Source organism: Chaetomium strumarium (genome assembly GCF_033439665.1).
Source record: "Chaetomium strumarium strain CBS 333.67 chromosome Unknown B0T15scaffold_6, whole genome shotgun sequence".
Classification (NCBI taxonomy): domain Eukaryota; kingdom Fungi; phylum Ascomycota; class Sordariomycetes; order Sordariales; family Chaetomiaceae; genus Chaetomium; species Chaetomium strumarium.
The window spans coordinates 1,429,625-1,452,648 of record NW_026944434.1 but is presented as its reverse complement, the minus strand read 5'-3'; the positions used below and the strand labels follow the sequence as shown (position 1 = coordinate 1,452,648).

Here is a 23,024-nt window from a genome sequence, read left to right as displayed (position 1 = left end):
CATGCGGGATTTCCCGGACCATACAGCATTATGGAGCATTTTTCCGTGAGCCCGAGAATTCTTCCGCCTCATGCCACGACGGTGAAAACTCCTTCCGTTCCCTTCCTCGGAGCTGTCAGTTCTTCCGCAGCGACAAGAATCCCAGATCCATTCCGACTTGGAATAGTTTCCTGGCCTGACCAAGGTACGTCCGAGGCCTTGCGGCGTTTCCTTTAGCTCCATATGCGTGCCGCCCCAGATCGCATTGAAGATGCAATGCAGTCGGCGGCGAAGATGATTGTTTCATTGTCGTCATGACATCCTCTCGAAGCGATTATTCTTATTCCACTGTCCTGTATTCGTAGTTCCACATGATACCATTTCATAGCAACACCCCAATTGACCCATTCTCCATGACCAGACCGCGCGATCTCAGTGCTCCAGCTAATGCGCGTTGCAGAACTACACAGAGCTCATCGCTAGTTCTGGCTTGTGTAGACTTGCTATCTCCTGTTTCACCGTGCACGCCGCAGCTCTTTCTCAACGGAGTGCTGCGTACCTGCTGTATCTGCTCTACCGCGCGTCAACCTTTCCAGCCCGGAACTCTCTGGGGCAGGGCATCCCGCAATGGATGACAGGAAGCCGCCGCTGGAGGCGGAGGCTGCCCCGATGCAGCAGAGCTACCCGTCTCCCATGGTCGACAGCGCGGAGGCGCAATACTATGAGCAGCTCGCCCAGCATCGCGAGTTAGAGCCTAATGCAGGCCATCAACCGGTGCAGCCGGAGCATCATGGACTTCCCAGCATATCCCAGCACCAGGAGCCACAGGACGAGCACCATGAACTACACAGGCTTCAGGAGCTCCAGGAACCGTCGACAGCACAGCAACAGAACGCACGCGCCCCGGTAAACACAGCAGAGGAACTACAACTGACCGCCCAGTTGACCCAGGAGCTCGCGCCCATGGTGGCCGCCGGCGTAGAAGGTCAGACGCAGGGGCAGCAGACGATGCCGCAACAGGAGCCACCGGCGCAGCAACCCGGGGAGGCCGAGCCCGATCTCCAGCAGCAGCTCCAGGCCTCGCTGCAGAACCACGAACGTGAGATGCAGAGTCACGAGCATGACTTACAAACGCAACAACATCATCAACAACATCTTCATCATCACCACCAACAACAACATCAACACCAACACGAACTCCAAAGCCACGGGCTCCAGGACATGCTGCCGCACCCCGGGCTGCCGCACCCGGACCGCTATCCGCAGAACCCGCCTGCTCCGCCACATCCGAACCTCCCTCACCACATGTCCATGGGCCACCACCTGCCCACTGCGCACCAACCCCAGTATCAACTTCCTGGAGCCACGCCGCCTCGCAAACGCACCAAGGTGTCCCGCGCCTGCGACGAGTGTCGCCGCAAGAAGATCAAGTGCGATGCACAGTCTGAAGCGAGCGAGGAGGCTTGCTCTAACTGCCGCCGGTCTAATACGCAGTGCTTATTCAGTCGTGTCCCGCAGAAGCGCGGCCCCAGCAAAGGGTGAGTGTGTTTTCATTGCATCATGTCCTGGAATGAAGAGCGCGTCGGTTTCGTGCGATGTTAGTTAGACCTTATTAAGTTGGTCGCAACCTATATGATAGCATGGCGTCAATGCTGCAATGCCAATTCCGTGCACAGTAACGCAGCAAGACGGGGAAGGGGCGGGTTTCCAGCAATCTTATAAGAGCTCCTACTGAAATGTTACAGCTACATCAAGGAGCTGGCGGACAGGATCAACAGCATTGAGGGCAAACTCAACACCAGTGTGGGAGGCCTCGAGAGAAGGGTGTCAAGCGAGGTCTTCGCATCTCCCGGCGCGCCTGGCGACGACAGCAGGAAGCGGCCTTTCTCCAGCATTTCTGGCGACAGCTTTCAGACTCCCTCTCCGAGCAGGATACCGAGCATTTCTACCGAGCATCGTCCAATCATGCCCCACGTGCAGCCGGATCTCAGCGCCTCAGAGTCTGGCAATCCAAACAGCCTTGCCCCGAGATCTCTTGCGCCCATCCAGATAAGCGGTGGGACGAACAACGTCAGCTCGCAAGGCCAGCCTGAGATGACGGACAGAATATCGCATGACGAACCCCCGCAGGCGCCCGTGCAACCGGCAGATCAGATGCCCGATATTGAAATTGAGGATGCTGTGTTCAACAAGTAAGTGGCTGCTGCTTGTATTTGTCTCGCATACCAACCGCTCCGCGGGAGCGCCCTTCGCCAACTAACTACCTATTCATAGATACCTGGAAGTGATACATCCGATTTTCCCGGTACTAGCAAGCACCAAGGCCAGGGTCCAGTCACTACTATGGCAAGCCCCACCGGATCTCCAAACTGCTTTCTACACTGGTTTCTCGTCCATGATCAGGCCGTTTCTCTCAGAATCCAGCAACCAAACCAATGGTGATCCTGCTACAGCATGTCGCCAGCTCAGTGACTGGGAGGCGGACCCGAAGCCGGCCTCGGCAGTCATCGATCTGCTACGCCTCCAAACCCTTGTCATGGCGCTGATCGCAGTGGACTGCCATGGTTTGTCTTCGATCAAGGGCGAGGTCGAAGGTCCGTCCAAAGCTGAAATACTTGGGCGAGCTGTTGGGCTCGGATACTCGATGAGACTACATGCCAAGGCCGTCGAACCTGATCCGAATCCCGAGTTGGATCCTAACTCGGACGACAATGTGGCGCTGCGGACCTGGTATGTTCTCGTCATGTTGGATCGGTGGAACGCCGTCGGATTGGCCGCGCCTGTTATGATCAGCAACGACAGCGTGGAGATTCCAGTCGGCCTGAAGCATATCGTCGGCGATGTTGTCTTCACCTTGACTCGTAAGTTCTCCGTCCATATTGGCCGTCCGCTCCGCTTGGCTGACGGGACTCCATCCGCAGGGATATCCTACATCCTCGGGCACCTTGCGCCTCTCACCTTCCGTGCACCATCAGACCCTTTCTCGCCAGCCAGCTCACTGCCCAGTCTGACCACCGAGATGTTGCGCTGGCTGATTCCGGCCGACGCCACCGATCCCGTGGTCCACCTGGCCTACTGGCACGTTCAGCTCCTGACCAAACTCGCTTCTCCCCTGCGGCGCCCGGAAAATGTCTTGCATGCAAGCAAGGACATGGTCGCGCTCCTCGCACGCAACCACGAGCGGGTGACCCCCCTGACGCACCACTTCGTCGCTCTTGTCTCCCTGGGTCTGTTGGATCTGGCCGGGCCCGATGACGACGAGACGCGAGACCAGGCCGCCAAGCTGATGAAGGACGTCATTGAGTTCAGGCTCATGCCGTCCCCCTGGAATGATGCGGTCCGCAAGAAGCTCCATGAACACCTACCCGGTCCGCCAACAGCTCACACTGGTGGTAATGCTGCTGTGCCTGTAACGGCGGCGTCTGAGGATGATGTGCAACGCAAGTCGGAGCCGCTTGTCGCCATTACTGGTGCTGCTATATCGCTTGCAGGTGCTGGTAATCATATGATTACTCAGCCGGGAGAGGATCGCAACGGCCATGGTGATCCTGGGGAGACATCCCGGCCACCGGTCGCCGATGTGCAGGCGATGTTGAAGGCTGGGTATCTCACTTGTTTTGAAGAGCCGACAGCGTATGCGGCAACTTAGTATGTGTCGCGGTATGTGTGGCCGCATGGGAAAATTGCGGCTGGAGGATCCAATGGCCGGGCCGCACTTTACTCGCTACTACTATTGGGAGATGTGCTGTGGGTATCTAACTTTGGCGGTAAGGCATTGTGTACCTATGTTTAATGCAGGCGCTGTCCGAGTTACTCAAGTCTCCTTTCTGTTCTCTCTCAAGTATGAGGACTAGGATCGGGCGGAGCAAAGGGAAGAGCCTCAGTCGGATCTGAAACAGCAGGTTGATATTGTCTTTTCTGTTGTGCTTGTCTAGCCCCTGAATTGCCTGAGATGCCACCGAGGACAAACCCTGGAGGCAGCGCCGATCAATCTCTTTCCACCAAAACAGTCGGGCCGTGGCAGACTCGGACCTGTAGGTTTCAAGTTGAAATCCAGTGGCAACTGCGCTCACGAGTCCTCAGACGTAGTATGGCTTTGTTAACGCAAAACTGATGCCACGTTGTCACGTCGCGCGTAACGGAGCGAAGCTGGACATAGTACTAGTATTTCAAGTGCGCACCGGCAGCAGATACCTTTCAGAACGCCGTCTTGCATGTACGTACGAATTATATACGTACAGTACAAGTACGTTCACGACACCACCTGGGTATTGTATTGTACATACAGTCCACTTTATGTTCTTATTCATTCCTCAACTTTCACGATACTCACCAGTGTCATGGACCTGGTCGCCCGAATTGTCTAGGACCGTCTCACATCCTCAGCCAGGTGCCAAACTATCGCGGATCATGAGCCTTCCCCACAAGGATAGACGCTCAAGCCCAGAGGCCGGAGGAACGGAGATACAGTAGACACAAACCTGGACCTTGAAGCCGTGGAGAAATCATCCCCCCTTCAGCCGCAACAAGCCATCAGCGCCAATCTCATTATCGGGAGACCGCCTCTTCGTCACCCTCCTACACTATGACACTTACCTGATACTTAACCCAGCCAAGTAAAGGGGAGCCACTGACACTAGTAATGTCCTCGGTAGTGTGAAAGCCAAGAGAATGGCACAACACCTTGAACAACAACGGGTATGCACCCCGCGTCAAGTCCAGTCCCTGCAGGATTCAAACGGTTACGTACTGATACCGTGATAGAAACGACCAGAACCACGCACTAACAAGCCACAACCCGACAAGAACCGGTCATGCACCTTGGCACCTCCACGCTTCACTTTGCACGAGGAGAGCCTTGTACGTAAAGAATAGTGCACACCAAGCAGTTGGATAAGGAGAACTGCACCAAATTGTGTCACGCAGCAACAGCAGTTACCTAAGGTATGAAGAAACTTCGTACAAGATCTGCTTGGCAGGCGGTGTTTGTATTAATGCGGTTACTTACGACTTCCCTTACATACCCAGTACGGTATTTACGACCGGACTGTAACAACCTGGAAGGCACCAGAAGAGAGATTCTTCCACCCACTCACTAGCAATCGTTTCGATATAGGTTCCAGAAAGCGATGCCTGCTCGGGAATGGTCGACATGATGTTAGGTATGACAGTACGGAAAATGTGGGCATTCATCCAATGTGGGACAGCTGGGCATGGAACCCTTTCTCTAGGAGATTCAGGAATCGAGTCTGTCCGCCCCGTTCTTGTTCACCGCCGCGTTCTGCCGGCCGGACTCGGCGCTCGGCGCTCGGGCGCCCACACGCAAATCCATCCAAAAACTCATCAGTGCCGGAACAGCCGAGCAAGCCGAGCTTCATCCGGCTTTTTACACAAGTGGATCGGGCTGATCTCCCGACACTATGGTGGGATCAACAGGAGACCGCCGATGCGGATAAATCTTTAAGCAAGCACTTGCGGATGCCGTACACGCGCGGCATCGGGCGTCGCTCCGGTTTTCATCTGTCGTACTACACCACCTATGTGGTCCGCTAGCATACGATGATTCTTGATATATGCTAACGTGGTAAATGGGGAAGACAAAATCCGCTTTACGTTGTCTATAGTTTGTCTATTCGGTGTGCTTGTTTGCCCGCCCTTGCTCCCTAACACGCCTGCCTCTCTGCCGTTCATTCCCCCTTTTCTCACCTCCCAAAACGTTGAGCCACCGCTCTGTCGTCAATGGATTGTCTCAAACCGTTAACGTTAGGTTGGGAAAACGGTAAACATGTGAAGAGTAATGATATCCTTGAGTATATCCCAAGCAACCAACGTGAGAACGTAAAGTAAGGAGGTTACAGTCCACCTCGGATCGCTCAGATGGCCGCACGCAGGCACAAACGCATTTCGCAGATAGGTATTTCGAAATCTCTCAACAAGCCCTCCCCCCTTCCCACGGAACGCCCCAAAAGGTTTAAAAAGCGCCTCTCCCAACAAGCCAAACACTTTTTTTCTTGCTCTTTTTGTATCCCGGTGAATGCTTGAGCAGCTGAAAATGCGACGGAAGCTCGGAAAAGAGAAAAACGGGCATTGTATGATGCAGATAGATCATGGAGACAGGAAATGATCATCATGTCGTTTAACTGTCGTGCCCAGAACAAATAGAAAATAGACAAATTTCAAACTGCCACTTGCGCCGCAAGAACTGACTACACCTGTTGCCGCCCCATGCGCACTCCTTTCGGTGTAAGCCAGCAAATACAATCGACTAACTCCGGTGGATAACGTCAATATGTACGTGGCATAAAGGGTATTCGCTGCTTGAAACCATCGCTCCAGTTCATCGAATGGCAGGGTATGCGTGAAAAGACGGCAGGAAAGAAACCGTCACGTTCGTCTCTTCCGTATTATTATTGCCCGTCCCAGAACGACGGCATGCTGCTGTCCGTGGGCGACTCGGTTTGGTTCGGCATGCCGTAATCGCTCATCCAGAAGGCCGGGTCCTCGTCTAGAGCCGTCAGCGTGCTGAAGCCGGGGGCGCTGGTTGTGAGCAAAGTTGGGTCGTCGGCGGCAACCGAGGTCGAGGGCTGCAGGAACTTGCTTGGGTCCTTCTTCATGAAGTTGAAATCTTCGAAGTCCAGCGCACCGAAATCCGCCGTGGTACCAAGCATGTCTACCTGAGTCTGGCCTAAGCTATAGCCGCCGACGGGGGCGCTGCTGAACGTGTCAAAATCGTCGAGCGAATTTGACAGGAAATCTTCCACTTCCGAAACTTCGCCGGATGTGGAAGTAGTAGTCGTCAGAGTCGGCATTTCCGATCCGGAGAACTCGAAGCCGCCATAACTCTGAGCCTGGCTATAGCTCGAAGGGGCAAAGTCGGCCGTCTTGCTGGCCAGTTCCAGGCCCTCGTAGTTACTCCAATCCACCGAAGCCGCGCTCAGTCCGGCACTGAACATGGGCTGCTCGTAATCCGACAGCGCACCGAAGAAGTCGGCGCTATTGGGGATATACGGCGGATACTTGATGCTCGAGAGGTCCAGAGGCGGGAGCTGGCCGTTGAGTTGGGCAAACGACGAGGAAGGCTGCAACAGCGGCGAAGTGGCCTCCGACTTGACCCTGCGTTGTGCCTGAGCGACTTCTTCGCTGAAACCGGTCCCCGCCGCTGAACTGGACTCGCCGTTTGCCCCAGCGCCAAACAGGTCGTCCATCGACCGGTTCTTCAGGCTGCTCGCACTGGTCATCGAGTGCACGCGGTTGAGCTGATACGGGCCGCATTTCTGCGAAGCCCTGGCGTGCCTGTATGTCGGCTTGTGGTGACCGCTGGCGTCAAACGATAGCGCAGCGTCCGAGCTGGTCGTGTGAGCACGACGCCTGACGCGCGAGCTCGCCTTGGAACTCCTGGACTGGGAGGCTGCGGCCTCGTCCGAGTCCGACTCGGGGACCGTGTCTAGCTTGGGTTCCCTCTTGATGGAGCAGGTGCAGCGGCCGCCATGATTACAGCAGCAGCTTTCTGCAGGCAGAGGTCAGGATATCGAGGAGCATAGCCTTGATCAATCAGACATGACGATGCTCACCCTTATGACCCTCGACAACTGGTCTCAAGTGCACGCACTTGTGTGTTTTCTCCCCGCAGTCGCACTTGACGTGCGCCGAGCGCGACTTGCGCATCGTCCGACAGTGCTGGCATTGCGATACTGGCCTTCCTTTCTTGTTGATGTGCTGGAGAGGCCGATCTGTACCCCCGTGTTAGCTCGCAGGTTCACTTCCCCGCGACCAGATATTAGGGGAGAGCGCATGAAGTTGGTGGCCATTGCGGGCGCATTGAGGGGAACGCCAACCAGGGGCACCAGCTCGGTGCCCCGCACTGCTTAAAACGTTCTGAGAGACTTGCTGTGTCCAGCATTTTCCGTTGCTGCGAAAAAAAAAAAAGGAGCTGTCCGATACCACCCACCCACCGGCTGCAACCGGCCGGCCGACCGTGTGGTAGCGCACTGCAACTATCGAAAGACCGGCGAGAAGGAAGCAGGACGAACGGCGAAAATCACTCACCGTGATGCTGGCAATTGCTGACGCGGTGGCCTCTTACACAGGCCTCGCAAGCCCACTTCTCTCCGTCGATGAGCATGGTGAGCGCCTGAAAAAGTTCCCGTCTATCTGGACGGGTGCGGACGAGCAGCCGTAATGGCTCTTCGAGTTCGTCGCAACCGCCGGTGGTCAGTATTAGACTTGCGGTGCGCTCGGAGGTGAGCGGTAGGCTGGACCTGTCGCTACGGCGGCTGGGGGTGCTGCAGAGCCGACAGGGGGATAGTGACGAAAAGGCCTTCGTTGATGTGCCACGCGCGACGGGGGCTCGAGACAAAGGAGGGTCGCAGATTGCACCGCTTAAAGGGTCATCGCTGGGGGTATCGCCCTTCCAAAAACATCGGTACCGGACGCCGGACACTCCGAGTCGAAGTCAAAGTTCGAGAGGTCTGCTTGAGAAATCCAAAAGGCCAAAATAGCCACGGAAATGAAAGAAAAATAATGTGGGCTGAGTGGAGATAGGGGATGGGGGTTGTTGGTCTTTGCAGGTATTGACTCGTTTCCAGTTGACGGCTGCCCGGTGGAGCGGCTCCAACTTTGTAGTACACAAGTTGACTGCGTTCGCGGGCTCGCGATGACGGCCGAAAACCAGGTTCGTCGCAAGGTAGAGTGGGGTTCTTTTCTTCAGCGCAAACCGGGAGACGGGATGAACCTGTGTCGACGGAAGAGCCCGCTTTACGAGCCGGCTGAAGGCGCTATCAGCTAACTGGTGAGCCGAAGTCCGCTGATAGACCTCCGGTCAGCAATGGTGTTTTTGGCTATGCAAAAGCCAACCGGCAACCAAAACACGAGCTGCCAGACAGCTGACGGCACCGACGGCACAGACAGCCAACGCGGCGGCGTGGCGGCGAGCAAACCCAACCACACGAGACAGAAGCGGCGGGTGGTCAGCTTCCGGGGTTCTTGTAAGCTAGTAGCTGGAGCTCCGGCCCAGCATGACGTGCAGAACAAGCCAAGCTATGAAGACAAGGGTTGAAAGGTGATCCGATGGCAATAACAGACAAGGGAGACGGGGAACGCTGTGAGCAAGACTCGGAGCACCGGGCGGGCGAGGCGGGCTCCTTTAATGTCGGCCCGGCGTGGGACGCCGCGCTTCACTTCATACGCTCATCACAAGGGTCGCCGTGGGGATTCCACATGGGGATGCTCGCGCGAGACCGGGGCGCCACCCAGGACGGATGGACGACTTTGTGCCTGTTGCCCTGCCCAGCCAAGCCAAGCTCTGGCTCCCAGTGACGAAACGAGGGACCAGATCGGGATGCTTCTGCCATGGCGTTTCTTGGCGGAGGTACATGGCTGATGTCGTACCAGCTACTCCGTGCAGGCTGACGCCGCCATGTAGAATTGACAACCGGAAAGCGCGACCGAGTGCTCTGTACATCAGCGGCCATGTTCCGCGCATATGACGCCGAAGACAGGTTGGCGTGCAGCGTCTCCTTAGGCGAATTACGGGTCCGCGGATTTCCTTGATGGGATCGTCCAGCAGCAGTTGGATGGGTCCGACTGACCAGGGCCCCGGGCAGCTTCGCGCCGGAGCGGGAGGTCGGACTTGGGAGGAACAAGTGAACTCGAAGTGCTTTGTGTGGGCGTGGGCGTGGTGGATACCGAAAGGGCAAGGGCAACCTCCATCTGATGGTAACGTGCAAGACCGTGCAGAGTGGAGGCTCTATTGGAGGAATCGGCGGCTGGGTGGGCGGCCATTCGTGCGCTCAAGCGTGTGCCTGCCCCGAGTCGGCCCCCGACCGTCTTCTCCCACTTTCCAGGTTCATCTGCTAGCCGGGGCTCGCCTTCTCACTCGGTCTTCCAGTTTGGCTTGACTCCGAGTCTGCACGGAGCAGCTGCGCTACCTAGGTAGGTATGTACACTAAGGTACCTCTTTGGCTACAATTGTGGCTTCCAATCTCCAGCTCTCTCTCCATGGTTCCAATCTCACACTACACTACACACCTTACTCATCGATGCAACTTCCTGATTCTGGCATCATCGGAAAACCCCTGCGGGCGGTTTTTGCTGCAGTGCCTATATACACTCGGAGTAAGCAGATCTCGACTAGAGTAAGACTGCCGTGTGCGATCCATTGCCGGACTTTCGTCAGAGACCGAGTTCTTGTCGCATTTCTGGCTGTTACTGCATGCACATTGCAAAAGGCTCGGCGTCATCACGGGCAAAGGAAAGTCAATCAACAGACAAGCTACATAATAAGAAGCTGAGTGGATGTTGTGTGGGGTACCAGCTCGATTCCCCACGGCAGCGCTTCTCGAGGCACGGGTAAAAAGCCCCAATCACTGCAATCAAAGGGAACAGGCCCCGATAATCCCGACAAGGAGGTTGGGCGGATATCCGTAATATCATCAACTTCGATGTGGTCCCTATCCGCCGTGCAATTGTTTTGTTCATACACATTAGGTAAGCGGCGATACCGTACGGTACCTGGTTGCTTCAAAGAAGATCAAGCAGGTGGGCCACTCTGTGAACCTGCGACAGCTCGATGCGGCTGCCCATGCTGTTGTGAGCTCTTCCTCTCGGACGAACATCCTCTGAAACCGTAGCACTCGGGGCGGTCATGTCCATGCTACGCAATCCACTCGAGGCCCCAGCATCTGTCTAGTAAGCTTCCTCATCCCGTTTTGCAGGTGTGCGTAAGTCGTGGCTCGTGAGACCTCAACTGCATGGAGCAGCGTTTTCGACTTGTCGTTCTGCGAGTTTGGAAGGGTCCGAGCAGAAACGACACTTGAAGAGAGAAACGAAAAGCCGAACCCCCTCCGCTGGAGCGTTGGTGCCGGCCATTGGAGCGCTTGACATCCCACGCTTGCAAAGCCATAGAAGCCTGAAGCGGTGCAGAAGACACGGTAATGTGCTGTGCAGCCTCACCAGGACACTGACGCACTTGGCTGGCTGGGCGAGGCTTATGAACCCTCGCTTCCGCCTGCAGTCGATTAGAGGCAAAATATGTCCAGCCGCCGCCGAGCCGCGCCGATCGCTCCGTTCATCCCGATGCGAACGGCAGCGGAGCGATAACGTTGATGCTGGGCCACGCACGTTTGACAGGATTCACCGTGTCAATGATACCTGATGGCCGGCTTTCGGCCGGATTGCGGCCAGAGACAAAAAGCACGGTGGAGATCGGCATCGAGTTTCAAGACCGCCAAGGGCTTGGGTCCTCGGGCAGACATTGTCCATGGTCCATCGTCTGGTGTAGGACTTATTAGGTACTGTCATTTTACACGTAGATCCCAGATATTAGGTCGCGCAAGCCGCGGCATGTCCATACTGACTGAGCAACACAGTCAGCACCTTCAGTCAGCCATAATAAGAGCTTGGATACACGACCTGACTTGGCCGCCAATCCATCATCGCTCTGCGTACCCGGAGTCTGTGCTGCCCTGACCCCGCGACGTCGCGGCGTGGCGGGCTGATGCCCTAGAATCGGCCCTTGAAGTTGGAGCGGTCGCTCACAATATGCCCGCTGGCAGGCACCGTCCACCACATTGTACCAGGACTGGGAGAGCCTGGCGCGGCGTTGTAAAATTTTTCATCCACACATCCTTCCGTCCATTCACATATTTGGGGCGGCTTCTCGTGGCACCGTGCGGACAGGCCGGAGTTTCTGCGCAGGATTCGTCCATGATACTATCCCCTCCCATTTCACACGACCAGAAAAGTTTGCGGCCATGGCCATACCCCAACCGGCTTAGCACGCCACCCCCGGGTTCGACATCTGGTTTGCTCGACAAAACCTCGTCCTGCATTGGACCAAAGATGGTCATCTGCAGGAATGAAACGACACCGACGAACTCACACCGGCTTTCTCGGGGTGCAGCTCAGCGACTCAGACGCCGCATATCCGACTCTAACCAGGGCGCTGCCTCGAGCTGCATTATGTTGTCGGTTCCCTGGACTACTCGCCAGTCAGCATGGTTTGGAACACCACTAGACCGATATCGACCTGTCGAATCGCTGCAACGAGTGAGACACGAAGTCGACTCTGCCTGCATCGAACTCCTAAATTAGGACCGAAAACCTTGGGAGACACCTCAGGAAATAGATCCTGCATCTGCCTGAGACATTGTGTCTTCTCTCAGACACCCGGGTTTACCCAACTGCTGTGCCATCCCGCCAACGGCCAGAACCGTCGATGAGTATTGGGCCCTGTTCCTGCACCTGACCTCGTTGTCTTCGTTACACAAAACATCGGCCGTCAAACGTCGCATTCAGGGCCAGCCCTGCCAGTGCCATGCACCGGTCACGTTTGCCAGTGAGGGCCATTTTGGCAGTTGCCAAACCCCAATAATCGGTCGCAAGCGGGAGCGTTTGACGGAAGTTGCTCCGCCCAGATCGAACAGCCAGCAGCGTCCCGGCGCGGGGCAGAGCTCGAAGCGGCAACCCCGTTACCCCGGAAGTTCCCGCTATTTCTCGGTCAACGGCACCAACGTCAACATCTACAGTCGATTGATGCCAGCACCTTAGTGCATCATAGGCCTCAACATAGTCATCACGCTACGAGGGCACTAGCGGACGCATCCGGGACCTTGTTCGACGCCTGGTCAGCCGCCAGTTTCGGGCAGGCGGAGGGACGGACGAAGAAGGGAACAGACGGTCGTCTTAATCCATTTGCACGCTAGCGATGAGCAAACTCGGGTAATCTGATGCTGGTGATGGGTCCCCGGCGGCCCGTTGAGGAGGCCGATCGGCATTTTCTCGTCCATGATCCATCAACCCCCTTCGGTCAATTTTCTCGAACACGTTCCCAATACTTTCAGGGGAGGCGCCGGCAGAGGCGGACTTCCGGTGTCGTTGAGAGAATGACCACAGTTCCTGTCAGCCAGTCTCTCCAGCGTGGCCAGAGCAATTCCGTCAACAAGCGGACTGCTGTCTCAGTGTTTATGGCAGCCACTAAGGTTTGTTGAGTCTCCGCTCCTTCGCTGTTTTTCGGACAGTTACGCTACGCATCGTTTGGCTGCCGCAGCTGGCCGGTGTTACCGCTGATTACTTTCCGAATGCGACTTCGGTCGGGCACTTTCTAGCCATGTTTGCAGCTCGGGAGATGTCCCGATACGAGCGGACTAAGTGCATGCGCCGCAGGTGTCCATTTACACTCTCGACGTATCGAAGCCCGGCACCTTAGAGAAGTCCTGGATCTCCATGATCGTCTCCTATTTCACTCTCCTTTGCACAGACACAGCCTTCTTGACCCCCACGCCCGAACCTCCCCCATTCTGTCAAGTGGCTCCTAGCCCCTCATGTGCGCGTCAACGCGATCCCAGAGCACGCCGCACCGAGCTAGTGGGCATCTCACTGGCGTATTCTGCTGGTCATGGGACAGCACACAAAGGTCAACCTCGCCGCTGTCGGGTGTGACAACAGTTACAACCCATGTGTGGACAGTTGATACAGTTCTTGCAGCTGAGCCAAGAGATCTATCTCTTGTTCGCATCTCCTCGTCTTGGCCTCGTCCTACATGACTGGCTACGAGTGTCAGATTTCTCTGCAAGAAGCCGACTTGGCAAGTGCCCAGCCCGTTTTCTGTGCTTGGTCCGTATGGTACCCTATACTTTGCAACGCGGTCCTCCAACCATCACCCTCACAGGTCAAGGGCTTACGAGACATCGACCGGCCGCCTTGGTTCCAGGTTTGCGATGGCAATGAAATGAGAACAGATGGTCAGCAGGGCAGGTATGAATATGAACGCGGTTTTGGACGCCTCGGGTTGCCATGGCGGGGATACGTCGTTTCGTGTCACCCACATCCGCGGTCACTATCACCGTTGGCCCGGATGGCTCGTCAGATGGCATAGATCAAATCTTTTGACCCATTGCTGGGCGCCCGTGTTGAGAAATCGTCTTGATACTCCAGGATACCCGGGAATCAGTAGAGGTTACATTCACGCGTGTGACAAGCTTCGCTTCGCACTGCACCGGGCATGCGGAGGCATGCGGGGGCGGATGCCAAGAACCCCGACGTCGTAGGCTCACGTCGCATCAGCTCAGCCTGCATGCTCACAACCATGGTACGGATCCGCGCGGTGCATAAGCTTCTCGAGAGCGATGCGGGCGACTCCTAATAGGGGCGACTGAGTTCCGGCCAAGCCAATGTAGACGGGCCGTACCGCGTCAGGATCGATAGCCTTCTGGCCGACATGAGGACCTTCGAGCTCGTGAACGAGGATCTGGGCACGCTCGTTGATGGCCGGAGGGTATATCGGATCCGAGTCGAGCAAATGCCAAGCGGAAGCGGTGGACATAAAGTGCTTCGTGTTCCCGCCCAGCCGGAACGCCGGAGCGGGGCGTTGATGTTCAAGGTAGTTGATTGTAGGTGGAAGCACAGCATGATATGCCAAGAACCGAGATTCGGCGGGTGAGTTGCACCGCAGTGTCAACAGCAAATGACGCGCTCTACGGACGATATACGGTTTGGTCCTTGGGTTTTTGGGCGCGCACAGCAGCAGCATCACTTCCGTCTTACTGGGTCAGCCGTCACCGCTGCCGACTCGGAACCCGCAGACCTCAGACTCGAGCGACGGCTCGTAACTGCCTCTCTCAGTAAGATTTTGCGAGGCTGTCTCAAGATGGAAAGGAGGAGGCAGTGGTGCTTACTGTGCCATGCAAGAGATTCGCATTTCCGGTTGCACATGCTGCTATCTTCCAACTTATCAATCGTCTTGACATCAACTTCTGAAAGTATGGTCATCAAGGTCCAAGTTAAATGCAATGTAAGGTAGGTCCAGATTCTCTCGCTAACATCCATCTTCCCGCCACATGGACGGACCATGGGCAGCGAGAAAGCTCCCGAGACAGACACATAGATGACGAATAACTCACCAGGGCAGGATAACTACACGTGTAGTCTGCGGGCAAATGGCTTACAACATAGCCTAATTATAAAGGTTCCCTAGCTGTGATCTGATAAGCGTTCTGGAAGCACAATAATAGTAGTATGCAGCGGACTGAAGGTACCTTATGTTCACCTGCACCATCATCGTACCCCCACCCAAGCACGTGCCAAGGCCTCATCGGTGCCGGCCCGCTCTTTCCCCGCACCGATGCATCGACTTGGGGCTCAGTTTTCGGGGCGTTTTGCAGAGTGGGGAAGAGAACAGTTACCGGTAGCAACCGATGAACCGCATACACTAAGCAAAGCACCCGGGCTTGGCTACCCAAGACAACCGGATTGCGCGACTTGAGCCGGCATCTTTGAGACCTCGGCATGTTACACAACCTAACACTATCACGGAGCAACCATACATTTTTTCTCTTTTGATCTGCTGCTGCAGGAGCGTGCAGAGAGCGGCTTGCTTATCCTGCGTCTTATTTGAGAGTTGAGACATTGGGACGTGCAGTGCAGCGTGCCGCATTGCCAGGTGTTTCATAGTTATTCTGGAGTGCGGGGCCCGTCCGCTGCAGTCCAGAACTACTTGTATCATCGGTGACATTCTGAGGAAGTCGTCGGTTCGGTGATTGAGAGAGGATTGACTGTTGAGACATACAGCAAGTCTGACTGCAGGTGGAAGAGAAAGCCAAAAAAAAAAAAGGGGGGGGGGAGCAGGATTAAGCGGGCCGTTGTAGTTGGGTACCGAGGAAGGGAAGCCATCGCAACAATGAGTGAGAAGACGCGTGAGGCTCCGAAATCCGGCGCCAGTCGAGACAGGTACGGCCCTCTCATGGAGGAGTAGCACACCAGCAAAGTACAGGACTAACCAGCCAGGCCTGTCCACATCGTCTTTGTCGGCGCTGGCGCCGTTGGGTGTTTCTACGCGTCCAGACTGCACCATGTGAGCGCTCCAGATGACCCCCCGTGTGGACTCTGTGGAGATGGCTTGATCTGACGGGCGCTCCCAGCCATCTCACAACGTCCACGTCTCCCTCATCGCGCGCTCCAACTACAAGGCGCTCGCCGAGCATGGCGTGCAGCTGCAAAGCTACAGCTTCGGCAACTACACCTTCCGCCCGCACGCCGTCTTCGCGTCGGTGGCGGCCGCCGCCTCTTCAGGGCCTGGTCACTGGGACTTCATCATCGTGACGACCAAAGCCTTGCCAGACCGCTCCGACGACAGCGCGCTGATCGCCCCGCTGGTCGGGCCCGGCTCGTGCATCGTGCTGATCCAGAACGGCGTCGGCGTCGAGGAGCCCTACCGCGCCCGCTTTCCCGCCACGCCCATCGTCAGCGCCGTCACCGTCATCTCGGCCGAGCAGATCTCCCCCGGAACAGTCCGCCAGAACCGCTGGACCCGCATCCATCTGGGGCCCTACTCCAACTCGGCTTCGTTCCCCTCCTCCTCCTCCTCTTCTCATAACGACCCCTGTCCCAAGGGGGATGACACAACAGGCGCTCTCCCCTCTCCCTCTCCCTCTTCCCCATCTTCCACCGGCTCTGCTCGTGATAGTACTGATCCCGCCACGCTCCAAACCGCCGGGCTAGAACGAGCGAAGCAGCTCGCCGAGTGGTGGACGGCACTCGGTGGGATCCGCGACGTCGACGTGCGCGACGAAGCCGGGCTGCAGCTGATCCGCTGGCACAAGCTGTGTATCAACGCGGCCTTCAACCCGTCCGCCGTGCTGTCGGGCGGCCGGGGCAACGCCGACATGGCGCGCGACCCGGACCTGCGCCGGCACCTGGCGGGCGTGATGCGCGAGATCTGGGCCGCGGTGCCGCAGGTGCTGGACGGAAGGAGATTCGAGGACGAGCCGGACCACATGGCGAGTCCCGAGAGGATCCTTAGGAGCAGCGAGCGCAACGAGGGCGCGAAGCCCAGCATGTTGCTCGATTGGGAGGCGGGCAGGCCCATGGAGGTGGAGGTCATCCTCGGGAATCCGGTCCGCATTGCGAGGGCGAGGGGCGTGGAGATGCCCCGGTTGCAGACCGTTTACGCCTTGGTGAAGAGCATGCAGGAGGTTCGGGAGCGGAGGGCGAAGGCGGCGAAGTTGTAGAGACAGGGACATTCGTTGTGGAAGATTGTTGTACGCGCTTCCGCGACATGGGATGGTGGTGCCGAATAAAGAATGTACTGCCGCCTAATAATGGATCTACGTCGAGTTGAGAGGCTGATGATATATCGAGCTACCCACGGATGTCTACTAATTTATATAGCGTCCAAACAAGTGGCAACAAACGAGCAAAGGAAGGCCCATACCGTCTGGTCGGTGGTGGTAGGTCTGGGTTAGGTTTGTTTTTGCTTTGATGCCACGCTGGTCGGGTCATCACCACTGTTGTCGGCGTTGCCGTCGAGATCGAAGACCAAGGTGAAAGGCCAGGTCATAATCCCCGCTGACGTCAAGGCCTATGTTTCATGTTGGCATTGATGTTGGGGTCAGCTGAAGGAGCCATCACTGCCGGGGCCGCCGTCATAGTCGTGGATGACGCCGTCGTCCAGGACAGGGTCGATGTCGAGATCGACGCCTGAGTCGAGGTCTGATCCATCCGTCGCCCAGAGAGCATGCTCGAGCAGGTCGCAGTATAAATGGACAAAGCCAAGTATCAATGCTTGTGAGCAATGGTGTTCAGGACTCATTAGTCTTGTGTTCTGGAAATGAAATCTCCTGCAGTGCTTGGGTCGTCATTTATCTGTATTGGGTAGATACAGAAGGCATCGTATCACGATGTGATTCGGTGTCCGGCTGTTGGTGATGTTGCAACAGTAGCCTTGCTGAGCAGGTGGAGGAGCTTTGTGCCTCGTGGTCATACAGCATGACTTCCCGCACAAAGAGGCCGTAAGAGCTGACGTATGACTTAGACTTCATACACAAAGACTCATGAAGATAGATGTTCACAGCTCGAGTCATGAGGGGAGTGACAGGTACCTAGGAAAGCTGCCTTGAACAGCAGTGCACTGGCGTTGACAGGGAAACACATCATGACTCTGAGTCCCGGCGTACAAAGCTGATTCCTGCCAACCGTCTGCGTCCTAGGTGCTTCATCTATAGAACAAGAGAGGCTGCCGGTATGGTATCTACTAGGTACTATATACCTTAGTAATCACCACGGCCATGTCGACTAAGTTCCGTCAGTACGGTGTCTTTCTGCGTCAGTCCGGCCATTTCTTCGCCAAAACAGACATTCTCTGGGTCAATACGAACAAATCGTCATATCAGTACAGAATTCTCTGTGTCAGTACGGACGAATCCTTCGTCAGTACCGACATGTCTCTGTTAGTACGAACGGATCCTCACAGGTTGCTGACCAGCTATAGAATCCCCTTTGCCCCTTCTTTACCCATGTGGTGTTCCCATGTCCTGTAGGTTTTGTTAGAGAAGCAATGTTTTGTCGCATGCTTCTCGTTTCCAATAATACCTGACTCTTCTTACCACTCATAGCAAGAACATATTGATGGCATATTGGTGGAGCTCTTAGTATGTTCACTGCTGTCCTGTGGATATACTTCAGATCACCAATTCTGTATTTGGGCCGTGACCCAGTACTACATGATGTCTCGCTTTCCTTTTCCATTGACATCTTCAACCCACTGATATGGGAACGTACCCGCCCTCACCACGTTCCAAGCATCATAGTCTGAGATCTCATTCTAATACAAGTCGCTCAAGAACTGTGTCCATCTGTAGACGCCCCGGCCTATTTTTCCTTGGGGGCAGACGGGGCAAGAGGCTCTGGGCTTTGCTTCACGCTGTTTATATCACTTCGCCAACCGACACAACCTCACTGATGACGGCGGGACTCAGTTTCATGATGTGTTGTGATATTGAGCCCACAGCTCGGTCAATCTCAAATTGGTCTCTTCTCTCCCACTGCCTCGTTTGTAATGCCACTTAGCTCTCTTTTTGAGTCCTGAATCAGCTGCCGACTCTTGGCCCCTGGGAATCCTTGAAGAGAGGCCACCCATCCCGTACGGAGTAGGTAGGCCACAGTTCCCCATGTTGAGCTTTAAGACCAGGAGTCCGGCCCTTCAACACAATGCCAATCAGCTTTGAGCTACCTCCGCAGACAATAGTCACTTTGGAGGCACCATATATAGCAAGTCCAGCGTGCACTCCTGGTGGGGCAACTCGAGCTCGGCACTCTTGCATGGCTGCATGTCTAGCGCAGTGTTGGCGTCCCAACAAAAGACCCTATAGCGTCATGTTAGGGCCATAGATCGCCTTCCGCTGACCATTCTCCTCGAACAGTAAAGGGAGGCTCAAAGCAGTGAATCTGGAAGAGAACTGCGAGAAGGCTGCCCGGAAGATGGTATGTAAAAGGCAAATCTGCGGAGAGATCGCCAAGCCTCCGCGAAGGTCACATTGTTGGTTATAAAAAAGCTCGCTATGATTAGCCGCCTCTTGGGTTAGCTAGTGCATGTACATAGACCTGGATGCAGGATGCGGCATGCAGAATGAGATGATTTTAAGCGGGCCGCCATCGACAGGGACGATGTGACATTATGGACTTCGCTCCCTTTGCTGTGCGTCCCGGAATCACTGCAGCCGTGCTGTCCCGAACGGAGATAATCTACGCTCACGCTCACAGCGTCAAAGTCATCTCCGGCCCAGCTCTCCTGATGGCTGTGCCTTTTTTTTGCCGTGATGAAGGGGCTCGTGTTTGTGGCTGGCAAATCTCTCTTGGGAGCTTGGGACAGGTTGCGAACCGTGCTCGGTCTCCATGTCTCAAAGTGACCGAACAGGGGGGGCAGAGGTAGGGGTCAGCAGCGGAGCCCAGGGGGTTATCAGACCGTTCAGTTGGGGGCCGCCGAGAGGCAGGGCACCCGCAATGCGAGACCCGCGTGTCTGTCACACGCCCGGCACGGGGGTTATTTATCTTTAGCACGCGCGGGTCCCCAAACCTTTTACCGCTTCCTTTTCCTTCCGCATCTCGGGAGAACTGACTGTTCGCTGCAAACTTCATCACGAACCGACACGAAGCGCGGAACGACTCCGACGTTGCCCGCATCTCCATCCGGCCTCACTTCTATCCGCTGCGTTTCTCGCTTTGACCAGCTATCACCGCCGCAAAAATGCCTGGCATCCGTAAGTTCCGCTCCGGGATGCGTGTTATTTTTCTGTTCCGGTCGGTCATTTTGAGGGGGCGGCGGGCCAACCGAGTGCCGGAGGTGTTGCCTGGCTTCGATCCGCCAGTCGGACTACCTTACGCATCGCGCGGCGCGACGGCTCCTCAGTAGACCAGTATAGACTGTTGACGTTGACTTTGACGGCGGCGAGCGCGATGGCTGACCGAGGGAATCCCCCCGCTCTAGCGTTTGGAGCGTTCGACAACCTGAAGGGTAAGCTCAAGGCTGCCTTCAAGAAGCGCGGTGAGAAGAAAAAGGCGGCCAAGGCCGACCCCAAGAAGACCGAAGATAAGAAGCCCGAGGAGGCTACCGCCACCGCCACGGCTCCTGCTGCTGGTGCTGCTGGTGCTGCTGCCGCGGCTACCGAAGCTACCAAGACCGAGACGGCTGCCGCCCCGGCCGCTGCTCCGGCTCCTGTTGGTAAGTACTACCTTAGTAATAGTCGCTCTTTGGTGACGAATGCTCTCGCCGGTCAACGAGAATCGGGCGCTGATCATGTTTTGTGCAATGTAGCTGAGGCCGCCACGACCGCTCCGGCTGTTGAGGCCCCCGCTGTCGAAGCCCCTGCCGCCGCCGAGCAGAAGGCAGCGGAGACTCCTGGTACGTATTTCAGCCCACGAGACAACGGTCCCGTCGGTAGAGCTTTAACTTAGTAGCAATTGCTAACCGTATCAAAGCCGCAGTTGCTCCTGCTGTCGAAGCTACCCCGGCCCCGGCCCCGGCCGCTGCTCCTGCAACCCCCGCCACGGCTACCGAGACGGCTGCGGCTCCTGCTACCGAGGAGCCCAAGAAGGAGGAACCCGCTGCGGCTGCGGCTGCGGCGCCCGCTCCTGCCCCGACCGCTTAAAGTCTGAAGACGACACCCCCCGGCAACACGGCAACAATGGCGGGCCAGTGGGAGACCGGGGAGGCGCTGTAGAGGGGCGAATGGTGGGGCGGGATTCTCGTTTTCTTTTCTCTCTTTTTCCTTTTTCGGGGTGCGATGCTTTTCGGATGCAGATTCCGGGAACGATACCTGGTACCGATGATACCACACGGTGCAAATTGCTTTTGGCGGGGCTTGCTTTAAGATATCCCAAACTCTACTACTCGATACCCAACTATAATGGACTCGGTTGTCTAATACGAGTGGCCTGGGCTACTGGGCGAGTCGGTAAAGGTGAATACAAAAAGAATGATCTCCTGAGATGATACCCAGCTTGCCTTCTTTGCCCATGCAAGAATCGAATAAGACGACGATTCCAATCCAAATCCGTATATTATAGGTAACGCACTCACTCGTCATCCGAGTCGTCATCATCGTCCGGATCCGGCATGACGATCCGATTCAGGTGCGTGACCTAGGTGCTCGAGTGTCAGCTCACTCATCCCGCAGCAACAGTCGACATCAAAAGAAAAGCGAGACTCACAAATCCAACCATAGCCCGCACAATCCCAGCCACCTCCTCCTGCCCGCTCGCAGAAGTAAACACCTCCTCGGCAACCTTCTTCCCAACAGTAAAATTCCTCAGCTTCAACAGCTGCATGTCCCTATGCTCGGGGATAAACCCCTTCGGCCGCGTCTTGAGCGCGCCCTCACGGTTCCTCTCCGCAAACGCCTTCAGCGCCTCCTCCTCCTCCTCCTCCTCGGCCTCCTCCTCCCCCTTCCCTTTCTTCTTCTTTTTAGTTCCCTTACTCACCTTCCCCACGCGCCCATCAGCAGCGAAGGTAACCGACGAGATGCCCAGAAAAGTCTCCTTGAAGGCCCCGTCGTTGAGCACGCGGCGCCAGCGCCGGGGCCGCTCGTCGATGCTGGCGCGCAGGCGGGCCAGCGCAGACGAGTCCGGGTGCCACAGCCCGCCGCCGACGAAGCTGGCGCCGGGCTCGACGTGGATGTAGTAGCATGCGTAGGGCCCCTTGCGGCCGGTGCGGGAGAAGGCGGCCGAGAAGTGCGCCTTTTGTTTTTTTCCCCCTCTCGTTAGTATTTACGAAATGCAAAGGCAAAGGGAAAGGCGGGCGGGATAATGGAAGGTGAAGAGAGGGGAAAAGGGGGGGGGGGGGCGCCAAGAGGCTAGGGTTTTTACCTTGTAGGGCGTGGGGTCGTTGCTGAAGCGTATGTCGCGGTAGATGCGGAAGTTGACGTCTTTGAAGGGCAGCTCCGGGATGGTCGGGTCTGCGTCGATGATCTTCTCGGTGATGGTCGTGACGTAGGATTCCCAGTCTTTGAGCGCCCGGCGGTACTCTGCGTCGCGCGCTGGGACATCATCAGCCATCAGCCATCAGGCGCGGTGGATGGTGCATGCATGGAATTGGAAACCACAAATCACGGATACACCCACCCTTCAGCCACGACCGCTTGTTGTTGGCCTTGAGGTCCTGGAGGAAGGCCAGCGTGTTCGGGTGCAGCCGGTCGTCGGCGTACTCGATGCCGCCCGTGTCACGCAGCTTCGGCAGGGGCACAAAGGTGACTTTTGGCGGGGCGTTCTCGTCAACCTCATCATCATCGCTGTCTTCGGCGTTCGGCTCTGCTTCGTGCGCCTGCTCCTCCCTGTATTCATCCTCGTCGCCATCCGACTCGGCTTCTGGCTGCTTGACCTTGACCTTAGTCTTCTTGGCCGGTCTGCCCCTGCCGCGGCCCTGCTTCAGCCGGGGTTCATCTTCGGTGGTGTCCGAGTCTGAGTCGGTCCCGAAGTACTTGCTCTTTTGGCCCGACGAGCTGACGCGCAGTGACCGCCGACGAGCCAAGCGTCCTTCCGTCTCTTCTGCGCCAAACTCGGTAGTCACCGGCGCCTTGCGTTTCTGAGGAGGCATGCTGGTAAGGGTTAGAACACTAATGGTGATGGGTTGTGGCTCGGTTCCCTTGAGACAGGATGACGTCGACGGGTGCAATGAAGACGCGTGGATCGGAAGCCGGGTTAGCGTTTCGTGTCGCGAGAGCACGTGATACAATGCATATGAGCAATAAGTACCGTATGATGTGTCCCCGCTTATGTCA

The 23,024-nt window shown here is 56.4% G+C and overlaps 6 protein-coding genes across 6 annotated transcripts; 4 read left to right on the top strand and 2 right to left on the bottom strand.

Moving 5' to 3' along the window:
• Positions 1-672: 672 nt before the first annotated feature.
• Positions 673-3,628, top strand: B0T15DRAFT_401872 (uncharacterized protein; the record flags this gene model as incomplete). The annotated part of the gene is made up of 4 exons (XM_062865135.1): positions 673-1,517; positions 1,725-2,171; positions 2,254-2,840; positions 2,901-3,628. 4 exons carry the CDS (start codon positions 673-675, stop codon positions 3,626-3,628), a joined length of 2,607 nt encoding a protein of 868 aa, XP_062719027.1.
• A 2,620-nt stretch (positions 3,629-6,248) lies between these two features.
• Positions 6,249-8,573, bottom strand: B0T15DRAFT_268299 (uncharacterized protein). The gene is made up of 3 exons (XM_062863433.1): positions 8,026-8,573; positions 7,551-7,709; positions 6,249-7,486 (listed from the first exon to the last, which is right to left on the bottom strand). The coding sequence occupies exons 1-3, from the start codon at positions 8,099-8,101 to the stop codon at positions 6,387-6,389; spliced, it is 1,335 nt and encodes a 444-aa protein (XP_062719026.1). The 5' UTR covers positions 8,102-8,573; the 3' UTR covers positions 6,249-6,386.
• A 2,819-nt stretch (positions 8,574-11,392) lies between these two features.
• Positions 11,393-12,387, top strand: B0T15DRAFT_268270 (uncharacterized protein). Its single transcript, XM_062863432.1, has one exon. The coding sequence runs from the start codon at positions 11,518-11,520 to the stop codon at positions 12,067-12,069; it is 552 nt and encodes a 183-aa protein (XP_062719025.1). The 5' UTR covers positions 11,393-11,517; the 3' UTR covers positions 12,070-12,387.
• Positions 12,388-15,458: 3,071 nt separating this feature from the next.
• On the top strand, positions 15,459-17,172 carry B0T15DRAFT_268225 (ketopantoate reductase PanE/ApbA-domain-containing protein). Its single transcript, XM_062863431.1, has 3 exons — positions 15,459-15,702; positions 15,760-15,826; positions 15,894-17,172. The coding sequence occupies exons 1-3, from the start codon at positions 15,653-15,655 to the stop codon at positions 16,980-16,982; spliced, it is 1,206 nt and encodes a 401-aa protein (XP_062719024.1). The 5' UTR covers positions 15,459-15,652; the 3' UTR covers positions 16,983-17,172.
• Positions 17,173-20,205: 3,033 nt separating this feature from the next.
• Positions 20,206-20,897, top strand: B0T15DRAFT_495808 (uncharacterized protein; the record flags this gene model as incomplete). Its single annotated transcript, XM_062867126.1, has 3 exons — positions 20,206-20,470; positions 20,564-20,650; positions 20,728-20,897. 3 exons carry the CDS (start codon positions 20,206-20,208, stop codon positions 20,895-20,897), a joined length of 522 nt encoding a protein of 173 aa, XP_062719023.1.
• A 470-nt stretch (positions 20,898-21,367) lies between these two features.
• Positions 21,368-22,978, bottom strand: B0T15DRAFT_539612 (uncharacterized protein). The gene is made up of 3 exons (XM_062869743.1): positions 22,369-22,978; positions 22,114-22,271; positions 21,368-21,984 (listed from the first exon to the last, which is right to left on the bottom strand). Exons 1-3 carry the CDS (start codon positions 22,838-22,840, stop codon positions 21,415-21,417), a joined length of 1,200 nt encoding a protein of 399 aa, XP_062719022.1. The 5' UTR covers positions 22,841-22,978; the 3' UTR covers positions 21,368-21,414.
• Positions 22,979-23,024: the final 46 nt, after the last annotated feature.